The sequence below is a fragment of the Vicia villosa genome, linkage group LG5 (genome assembly GCF_029867415.1).
Source record: "Vicia villosa cultivar HV-30 ecotype Madison, WI linkage group LG5, Vvil1.0, whole genome shotgun sequence".
Classification (NCBI taxonomy): domain Eukaryota; kingdom Viridiplantae; phylum Streptophyta; class Magnoliopsida; order Fabales; family Fabaceae; genus Vicia; species Vicia villosa.
Window position 1 is genome coordinate 14,857,985 of NC_081184.1, and position 11,425 is coordinate 14,869,409.

The following is an 11,425-nucleotide window of genomic DNA, read 5'->3' on the forward strand; positions in this document are numbered from 1 at the left end:
ATATAAATATTTTTAAAATTTATTAACTAATTAGTTCATTGTCTATATATAAATCATATTCCTAAGTTATTTAATGAATATACATTCAATATAAGAAATTTGTATATAGTAATCAATTCTTATAAAAATTAAATAACACTAATTTTCAACATCACTCCAAAAATCCAGTTTATTGTCTATATATAAATCATTCATAAGTTATTCAATGAATATACATTCAATATAAGAAATTTGCATATAGTAATCAATTCTTACAAAAATTAAATAACAATAATTTTCAACATCACTCCAAAAATCCAGTCAAAGTAAGAAATCAAAACAAGCATGAGACAAAATAAAATGGTTTTATGACCAAAGTAAAATTAAAAAAGAAATCTCATAAAGGACAACATAGTAATTTCATTTAAAAACAAAATCCAAATGTCATATGAAACAAGTAAAACCCAATGATATAAAAAGCGACAAAAAAAGAGAATCACAGATCACAAATTTCGTTCCCTTTCTCTCTCTCTCTCTTTCTATTCTCTCCTTCTCTCTTTCTCTCTCTAACATTCAACTTCGACCGAACACAAGCAAAAACACAGAACACAAAACAAAAAAACAAAAACACAAAAACAACAACGTAGCTCTCCCAGAAACCGCAACCTCAAAAACATCAACAAAAAAAATCAACGTCAAAAATTCCCATTCATTGTCGTTTAATTCTCACCCCGTCGTCGTTTTGACACCGACAAGATGTCGTCCGGCGGCCCAACAACAGCCTCGTCCAACACCAGCCCAAGGGTCGCCGCGGGTCCCACCACCACACGCAGACGCGTACCCGACATCAACAACAACATCGACACAGAGAAACAGACACAACACCAACAAACACAAAGCTTCACAGATTTCTCCGAACTCGAACCGGACGACCCCGTTTTATTAAACAGTACCGTCCACCACCACGCGCACGTGCACCACCACCTACATCCCATCACGCGCTACCTTCTCCTACGCGCCCGCATTCTACTATGCGTCCCGGAAACTGTCATTCTCCGGTTGGAACAGTTTTTTCTCTGGCTGTCCGGTTCGGTTCAGGGTCTCCGGTCCGGGAAAAACGTGGGCCGGAAGATCTTTGTGGTTCTGATCGTGATGGTTGTTATGTCGGTTTTTTTTAAGGTTTCGTTGTTTATTGGTGGTGGGGTTGAAATGAATGGGAAGAGTATTGAAAATGGACAATTGATTTTGCAACGGTTTAAGGAAGATTGGGCTTCGGCTCAAAGGGTTGTCACTGAAACTGAAACTGAAACTTCCATGCCTAAAAGGGTCCTTGAAAGATTGGCTGTAAGTCATTTTTTTTATTCTTTTCTCCTTTTCTCATTCATATAATCACGTTGCCAAAAAAGTGCTTTTTTTTTACTTGTCTCTACAAAATTCTCTTTCTGAGAATCCTTTTTTAATCGCTTTTTACCGTTATGAGAAAAGTGTTTTTGAGAAATCAGATTTTCATCTATTTTTGTTTGGTCAAGGTATAAATATGAATATAATTTAGTATTTAAATATGGCTGAATTTATGATTTTTTATTTTTAATAAATATTATGATTTTTGTTACTAATGTATGGAGCTTATGTTTTGGTATAGAAGAGTTTTTTTTTTTTTTTTTCAAGGAATGTGTTTTTCTTATATGGAATATTTATTTATTGATTTGGAAGATTTATTAGTCTTGTTTGACTAACATTGAATTTGTTGTAAGAAAATTACTCAGTTAATAAATTTTTGGTAATAAGTGCTTTCTAGAAATTGACTCTTATAGGAATTTGTTTCATTAAAAATAAAGTTTATAATTAATAACATTGTATAAGAAATAGTTATATAGTAGGTGTTAAAATAAAAAATAGTTTTCTTTTAAGTGATGTCTTAATCAAATAAGTGGAATTTTCAACTTAAATTTTAATTATTTCCACCATATTGAAGTCGGTAGGAACCTATTGTTTGAATATTTTTGGGTTCTTTTGCTAGTTGGCTTTGTCTCTAACACTACTTTGTATCACGCGTTTTCTGTTTCTGTTTTTCCATGCTGAAATGTACCATGAATCCATATTATATTACACGTTAAGTAATTATTTAATTAAATGTGATTAATTTAGTTTTAGACAATTTTGTTTAATTAATAATTCGTGGTTATGTATTTACTTTTCTGATGATCATGTTTGAATTTTTTTTGATGATTTTGAATAGACTCCAGAAATATGGATGAAGCCAAACAGTGACAAGTATTATCAATGTGTGTCACGACCTAGGAACCGGATGAGTATGTACACTTGCCTTCGATTTCTGTCATGTTTTGATGATTGTGTTACATTTTTGTCTCATTTGAGGATTTGCATTTATTTGTTCTTTTCAGAAACGTCAAAAACTAACGGCTATCTTCTTGTTCATGCAAACGGTGGATTGAATCAAATGAGAACTGGGGTAAGTTTGCACACATAGTTATTAGTGGTGGGGTCCACTTCACAAATAACATTACTATTTATAGGGGTGGCAAAACGAGTCAGGCGGGCAGCTCATTTTGCCAGTATTAATTTTTTAATCAGGATTTTAGGTCTGCACTCTCTAATATGTCTGGCCGCTCTTTTTTTCGGCTTTAGCGGACGCAGACATTAATATGAATTTTTGTAATTTTTAGGCCTTAAATGTGCCGCCCGCACCCGCAGATCTTTCCTGTCCCGCCCTCATTTTTTTTGTCTGTTCTCTTTACGGACTTATACGGGACGAGTCTAAACGGGTCCAAAAATTTAACTTTTTCATATAAATAAGACCAAAGCAATATAACTAGTGGTCTACTTTGCTGATTCTAAGAATCTTGAATGAAAATGCAGATATGTGATATGGTTGCAGTGGCAAAAATAATGAATGCCACACTTGTTCTTCCTGCTCTTGACCATGAATCATTTTGGACTGATCCAAGGTAAATTTTTCACTATTCAACAAACTTGTGATTATATCAACATCTGTTTATTTTGTCATGGTATCATTTTTTTCTTCCAAATTATAATTTCCCTAATATATTTCAGTGACTTTAAAGATATTTTTGATTGGCGGCGCTTCATGAAAGTGTTGAAAGATGACATCGATATTGTTGAGTACTTGCCTATTCGGTACTCGTCTCTCAAGCCTTTTGTTAAGGCTCCGGTTTCATGGTCTAAGGTGCGAATCATCAAATAACTCTAATGAGTATCCGTCTTTCCGCTTTTTTTTCAGTCTCTCGCCTTTTTTCGATTACTAGTTTATCTTTTTAGTGGAATGAATTCTTAGTTAGATGGTTCTTTTTGCAGGCTAGTTACTACAGAAGTGAGATTCTTCCTATGCTGAAGAAACACAAGGTTGTACAATTTACTCATACAGATTCAAGACTTGCGAACAATGGTCTTGCTTCGTCTATTCAGAAACTTAGGTGCCGTGCCAATTACCATGCTCTTAAGTATACGGTTGAGATCGAGGAGCTTGGAAAGACCTTGGTTGATAGGCTACGAAATAACGATGAGCCTTATATTGCCCTTCATTTAAGGTATTATTATATCTCGTGAACGTAAGGATCTGTTTGGTTTTAGATAACGTTTTCGTTTTCTGGTTTTTATTGCATAACGCTTTCTGAACAAATGGTTATTCTTCTGCGATACGCGCAATGTAGATATGAGAAAGACATGCTGGCTTTTACTGGCTGTAGTCATAATCTTACGACTGACGAGGCCGAGGAACTTAGGGTTATGAGATATGAAGTGAAGCATTGGAAGGAAAAAGAGATCGACAGTGTCGATCGACGGTTGCAAGGAGGGTGCCCTATGTCACCTAGAGAAGCAGCCATTTTTCTCAAAGCCATGGGGTATCCTTCAACTACAACAATCTATATTGTTGCAGGACCTATATATGGTGGCAATAGTATGGCAGCCTTCCGCGCCGAGTATCCAAATGTCTTTACGCATTCCACCCTCGCGACTGATGAGGAATTAGAGCCTTTCAAGCCGTATCAAAACCGTCTAGCTGCTTTGGATTATATTGTTGCACTTGAAAGTGATGTTTTTGTTTATACTTATGACGGAAACATGGCTAAGGCGGTGCAGGGCCATAGGAGGTTTGAAGGATTTCGGAAAACCATCAATCCAGATAGGTAAGTTAACGAAACACGAATGACTATCTGAATTCGATTTGGATCCTCTCCAGTCTTTCCTTCTCCAACTAAATCTTAGCCGTTAGAGAAGGAAAGACTGAAGAGGATCCTTAACGACCGAGGAACCAACCACACTCAATTTTTTTATATCTTTTTTTCACCGTGCATGTTACCAACATATATAAAATTTGTTTGTTTCATTTGCAGATCAAGTTTTGTAAATCTTATTGATCGATTTGATGTCGGCTCAATATCTTGGGAGAAATTTTGTTCAGAAGTTAAAAAATTGCACGCCGAACGGCTAGGTGCGCCTTATCTAAGACAGGTAGGCGAAACACCAAGGATCGAAGAGAATTTTTTCGCCAACCCTTTTCCCGGTTGTGTCTGTAACAAGTCTCAAGAGCTAATTACAAGCCAAAAACTAGACCAAAGATTTGGCATTCTACCACAAAGATGATAATATCTTAGTTTTTGTCATATAATGACAACAAAAGGCCAAAACATTGGAGCTTCATCATGTTATTATTATGGCACTACCTTAAAGTTTAAGGTAACTCATATGAGTTGTGGTTGGAATGTGCTTTTCTTTGTCTATAGCCTATTTGATGAGGCTGTTGAAGAATCAAAAGGAACCTCATTTTATTCAAAATACTAGTTTGAGTTTAGGTATACAAAAAGGGTAAAGAATAGAAAGTTTGTGAATAATGTAAAGGGAAAAACTAAAGGTTAGAAAATTATACTAGGGGTGTTGGAGTTATTGTTGTTGGAGTTACAATGTTAAAATCATTGGATTTATTGATTATTTTTTGGAGGATCATGGGTGAAAGGGGGCATAATTGGATTCATTTTTTGGATTGAAGGCTTGTATAAATTGCTTTTGTACTTTACAATTCATATTTTGTTTATATTTAGATTTAAGATGTGTACCTTGAATTGTTGGGCTATATAAATTTTGATGATTTGGATTATTTATTTTGATGTTGAAATGTGGAAGATTTCGAATATTTAGTGTTTTTTTAAGACCTGTTATTCGACCAACTAGTTCAAGAAGATTCCGACAAACCATAAATTATTAGTTTCAGTATGAATTATTACCACTTAACAAAATTTGAACTTGAGACAAAAGATAACTAGTATTTAATAAGATTCGAACTTAACATTAATTTCTTTTTTCTCTACATGGATGAGTTTTTTGATTTAATATTAATATTAATATTTTTTTTTCTACCACAAAGTGGACAATTAAGCTTAGTTACATCATAGTGTAAACTTAATCAACATAAGAAAAGAAGAAGCTATTTTCAGTCAAAGATACTCAAGTTAATATTTCACCTCTCATCCTCTTGTGACCTCTCATCCTCTCGTTAATTTTGTTTATGTGCGGTTCCTATTAGGACATTCCGAATATGTTTGCTTAATGCAAGGGGTTATTTGCCACGAATTATTGGCATCTATGTTTACTACTATTAGTAGGGAACCTTTGTATTATTTTTGTAGTTATGTTGAATTTTTAGTAAAGGACTATATTCTCCTTAAAAAGATGGCAAAATATTATTAATGAGAAGAAATATGTTGGACTCTTTAGGTGGTTAATGATCAATATCATTGATTAGGTTTGTGGATACATGTAGTATATATAAGTTTTCATAGCAAGACACAACATTTGACAATAGTTACTTCACAAACAAGTAGTTAACTATTTTGATCGTATCATGTAGCTTAGTTGTATAAATTAGTATTGGATCCAACTTTAAACTAAAAGGAGTATTTTCAAAATCCGACAGAGTTGAAGTATTCAGAATTCGATAGAGTCGAGTTCACATGTTATAGTTGAAGTCTGTTCATGTATATTACAGCATGCAACATGTATGTTTTCATGTAATAGCTATGTATGTCTTGTAATAGATTAAACATCACACATTAGATACATATGCTAGTTGTTTATAAATAGGTTGTTCTCTCACTTGTTAGAGAGAGGTTGTGATTCACTTGTAAACAATTAACGCTCTTTGTGAAAGTGAATAGAAAATATGTTTTAACCATTTTTTTTATCTCTTCTCTTTTATCCTTATCTTTTTAAATTAAAAGGTTTCTTGATTTTTAAGAAACTCTCTATTACTTTGTTCTTGGCACTGATTTCTCAATAAACTGGTGCGGCGAGCGTGGAGAAGATGTGAGTCATTCATTTTGGATTATGACGCTTGAAGATGTGAGTCATTCATTTTCAGCAGGTTCTGCTAGAAGCGCTGAAGGGGTCTAAAAACATGGATGTTGCCCTAACTGGGAAGGAGAACATGATGATGATCGAGAAAACCCACATTGCCATTATATTGTACATTAGTGATAAGGTTCTCAAGAAAATCTCAAAAGAAAAGACCGTAGCATTTGTGTGGATCAAACTTGAAGGTTTATACAAGGCCAAGTCATTGGTAAACCGTTTTTACCTAAAACAGACATTGTATTCATTCAAGATGAGTGAAGACAAAGCTTTGACTGAGCAACTGGATATGCTTAATAAGTTGATTCTTGATTCAGAAAATATTAATGTTTGCATCGGTGATGAAGATTAAGCATTGTTGTTGTTGTTGTTGTTGAGTGTTTTACCAAGATCTCATGCCCATTTCAAAGAAACTATCTTGTATGGGGGAGAGTCCCTAACCTTTGAAGAAGCTCAATCAACCTTATACTCTAAGGACTTGAACGAAAGGAATAAGCACAAGCCACCATCTGTTGGTGAAGGTTTTTTTGTAAAAGGAAAATTCTCGAAGAAGAAGAAGGGTAAAGTTCTACAAAATTCTTATGGTGGTAATGCCCTTGTTATTAAGTGTTACCACTGTAAGAAGGAAGGTCATACTAGAAAAGTGTGTCATGATAGGTTGAAGAATTATGGTGATATCAAGGATAATGGAAATGCAACCATTGTTCAAGATGATTATGAATAATTAGATATCCTGGTGGTTTCGAGCAGAATTTTTAGCAAGGAATGAATTATGGATTATGGATTCGGGTTGCACTTGGCACATGAAACCAAACAAAGATGTGTTTGAGTAACTATGTGATCAAGATGAGGGATCAGTGCTACAAGGTAACAATAAAGCCTACAAGATTGCAAGAATTGAATATATGATGCTCAAGCTCCATGATGAATCATAAAGTTGTAGATAGATATAAGGTATATACCTGACATGAAGAGAAATTTAATTTATCTTGGTGAATTCAACGAGGAGAGTGATCCAAGTGATAAAGAACTTTAATGTTCCACAAAGCAATCAGGATGGCCAAATTAAGGCAAGTCGAGATCTAGGACTTTATCCCCCTAAGACAAATGTCTCTCAAGAGAAGGTTCTAGGGACTCAAACCTTCAAACTATAGTATAAAAGCCTAACAAAGATGTCATATTCAAGTACACATTACACTAACTCTAAATACCCTCAGTTTCTATTGTTTATGACTTGAGTGTCACATTGTTTGCATGTATCTTATTGTCGGACCAGAATATCAAGATGCATAATCAATTATTGAAACTCATAATCACATCTTGATTCATCGCTTCACTTGTAAGCTATTGATTTGGACCAAATGCTTATAACTATTAATAACTATTGATTTGGACCAAATGCTTATACGAGTCTTAAACAAATGAGTTTCAATTCATTGTAGTGTAGTGTATTTTTGATAGAAAACAAATAACAAAATGAACACATTTGTTACCATTCACAATTTTTTTTGCATCAAAATAATAAATGGTGTTAAGAGTCTCATATCGGACAATATATGGCTAAAAACATATCTTTATAAGTGGGGCAATCCTCACCTTACAAGCCGATTTTGTAGGGTTGAGTTAGACCTAACCACATTATTTAACATGCTATCAAAGTCTCGTTTAGATCCGGTGGGCCACCTGCTATCAGGTTTCCGCTATCAGACCACCCACCATTTATTTTCACACTCCAGATGTTCAGTCCTGGACGTGAGGGGGTGTGTTAAGAGTCTTATATCGAACAATATATGACTTAAACATGTCTTTATATGTGTGGACAATTATCATCTTACAAGGCGGTTTTATAGAGTTGTGTTAGGTTTAATCATATTTCTTAAACAATGGTAGCAAATTATTTCTCTAGAAATACGCATCCAAATTGTACACACTTGTGGTTTTCTAAATTCATACATTTGAATTGAAATGATCATAAAGGTGAAGAAAGTAGCACTAAGAGTTTCTTTCTATTTTTTCCTATGTATTAATTATATTGTGTCGGTCAAGCCACACTTTAGTTAGGCCGTGAAACTCTACTCATACCTAAGTCCAAGCAAAAGTTGTTAGATAAATTATCACAAACAAATAAACTATACTTCTTCTTTTGACCAAAGCAAGAATCGTTAGATGAAAAATCACATACACATACTCTACTTCTTCTTCTTTTTTCTATTTATGACTAAACATAATATATTTGAAAGAAATGAAATAGAGTCAATCACTAAAGGAAGTTAAAGTAGCAAAGAAAAATGAAGCCGTTGAAGCAAGACTTTGAGTTAGTCGTTGGCCTTTTTGGTAAGTGGGAAGTGCACTTCCAATTACCTTATTTCCTAAATATTTTATTGTGATTGAAACTTTAATTTATCGTTTAATTGTTGGCTTTAGCCTTTAGGTAGTTATTCACTACTCTTTATGTAATTCCAAATTTTGATAATAGGAATAAAAAACATGGTCCAAGAAAGGATGTTTGAAAAGAAAATAACAAATTTCTATGTTTAAGTTATTTTGACTGGTTTAGTTTGGGTTGAGAAATAAGTGTGAGTTGTGTTGAGAAACATGTTAAGTGCAAGTGTGAGTGGTTAAAATCATACATTACTTATGAATGGGTTGAATGTTGGATTTATAAGATAGAGAACTCATTTACCTAACATCTTAAAATTTTGAGTTGAAATGTGACATTTCTCTCTTGTAGTCCTGGAGCGAGATCCTGAAGTATTGCTCTTATAGACTTTTTTTTTTTTTTTGGAAAGGTTTTAAATATTAAAACATACAGAGATTTGTATGATTTTCACTAGTAAAGGTATAAAAAGGTATTATTCATATTAAATATTAAAATTTTGTAGGAGTTTGAGATTTACCTTCAAAGTTTAAGTTTGTTTAGGAGTTTAGAAGGAAGGAAAATGAAAATTTTGGAAAAACAATTTTTTTAAAAATTATAAAATTTTTAATACTTTTTGGAATAAAAGTTTGTATAAAAAATTTAAAAAAATACTTGTCACTAACATAAGATTATTTTTAATTTTTGAAATAATATAACAATATAAACTATATTTAAATAATTTGTCTAATCTCTCCAAAATTTTCTAAACTCTCTTTCAATCCAATATTTTTAGTTCTCTAAATTAAGAAAACTTAGATTTTTGAATGAAAATAAGTTATCTAAATTCTTCTATTTTTTTCACCCAATCCTTTTTTATTTAAATCTCCCCTTCCCTTTCCCTTCAAACTCCCAAGCAAAATTTAAAAATGTGTGTCATAAAAATATGGTATAGATGTAAATGGAGGAGAATTTCTCCTGCCACCTCCAAAATTATACTTGACACCCCTCATATTTCATTAATTTCAAAATTACCCCTAAATAAAATTGGATCAAAATTGACTTACAAAATTGTTTTTAAAAAATTAAAAGTAAAACACATTCAAACAAGTCTAAATTTTCACTAGTTCTTTGAAAATTTCCGGTAAAATTCCAAATTTTTGATAGTTCATTTTAAAATTGTCAACATAAAATTATACCGATTTTTGAAAGTAATTATTTTTATCGGAAAATTTTGAAATTTCTATTAAACATTTATGAAAGTTATGATTTTTTTTATATTTTTTTCTTTTTTTTCTAAATTATCAATGCAGTTTTGAAATTATGGAAATTTACTCATATTTTATGAAAAATCGATAATTTTAGAAAAGGATATAACGATAAAATCACGCATATTGTGAGAGTGTCAAGTATAACGCGGCGTGTCAAGTTTAATTCTTCAAATAGAGATTAAAAAAAAGGCAAATATAAACCCATTAGTTTAGGCCTACCTTGAAAGCATGTTGTCACAATTGGGCCGAACGAGTTTAGTTGATTGAATAAGAAAAATTTATCTCGTACTATTATACTTGTACCCCTTACAATTTTTAAAAAATGTCAATCTTACCTTCAATGTTTTTAATCAGTTTACCATTTTACTTTTTATTATTCACAAAAAAAAAAAATCTAAAAGTTGCACCCCTACGCATTCATTCCAAAACACATTGAGAAACACTTAACCGGAGCAGTTGCATAAAGTGGTCCAGTTTCGACTCAAACAACTTCCGGAAGACTTTAACATAGTTTTCCGGTATGACCCAAAAATTTTAATTAAACTGGAACACTTCTCAAAAGTCTTTTGGTAGTATGTTTTGCTAACGGGAACACTTTTCCAAAGTCATCCGGTGTTTGGTTTAATGTAAATCGGAACTCTTCATGAAAGTCACCCGGTGTACTTTTTTATTAAAAAAATCCAGGTATAGAAATTCCGCTCCAAATTTGCTAAAAAAAATGAAAATTTTGTAGATACCACTGATGTATTCCAAACTGCTAAAAGATTCGATACACGAGAAGATGTTATAAGATGGATTAAAGAGGTTGGAATCATAAATAAAGTAACAGTTATTATCACTCGTTCACACACCGAAACATACAAGAGAGGAAGAAGCAACAAAGTAATATTTGATTGCGATAAAAGGAGAAAATACAAGGACAGAAGTGAATCTTAAGGTACGACTAAGAGATGTGGATGTCCATTCAAAATCAAGTTGACTCCGGCAAAAGATGGGTCGGGATGGAAGGTTGATGTAAAATGTGGAGTTCATGATAATGGATTACTTGGTATATTAGAAAGTCATGCCTTTGTTGGTATGTTAACCACATATGAGAAGCAGCATGTTGTTGATTTGACAAACAGATATGTTCCACCTAGACACATATTAATTTTGTTGCAAGAGCGAGATCTTGAGAATGTCATTCGGATCATGCAAATATATAAGCATAAGAGTATGATAGAGAAGGAGATAAGAGGTCCAAGAAGTGAGATACAACATTTGCTTGAGCTTATAAAGGATGCAGGCTATGTTTACTGGAGTAGAAAAAGAGATGACTCAGAAGTTGTGAGAGATATTTTCTGGGCTCATCTAAATTCGGTTAAGTTGCTGAATATTTTTCCTATTGTCTTAGTTATGGACAACACTTATAAGACAAATAAATATAGACAAC

The 11,425-nt window shown here is 32.9% G+C and overlaps 1 protein-coding gene across 1 annotated transcript; it reads left to right on the plus strand.

The window, feature by feature from the left end:
* The first annotated feature begins 478 nt into the window (after positions 1-478).
* On the plus strand, positions 479-5,116 carry LOC131601373 (O-fucosyltransferase 19-like). Its single transcript, XM_058873173.1, has 8 exons — positions 479-1,323; positions 2,219-2,291; positions 2,385-2,452; positions 2,860-2,948; positions 3,055-3,187; positions 3,316-3,548; positions 3,672-4,148; positions 4,356-5,116. The coding sequence occupies exons 1-8, from the start codon at positions 736-738 to the stop codon at positions 4,603-4,605; spliced, it is 1,911 nt and encodes a 636-aa protein (XP_058729156.1). The 5' UTR covers positions 479-735; the 3' UTR covers positions 4,606-5,116.
* Positions 5,117-11,425: the final 6,309 nt, after the last annotated feature.

What these genes read in the sequence shown, in the direction of transcription:
- LOC131601373 (XM_058873173.1), top strand. Translation starts at nt 736, where the DNA reads ATGTCGTCCGGCGGCCCAACAACAGCCTCGTCCAACACCAGCCCAAGG. An exon ending in ACGACCTAGGAACCGGATGA is followed by an intron (nt 2,292 to 2,384) that starts GTATGTACACTT and finishes TGTTCTTTTCAG; the next exon opens with AAACGTCAAAAACTAACGGC. An exon ending in TGAATCAAATGAGAACTGGG is followed by an intron (nt 2,453 to 2,859) that starts GTAAGTTTGCAC and finishes ATGAAAATGCAG; the next exon opens with ATATGTGATATGGTTGCAGT.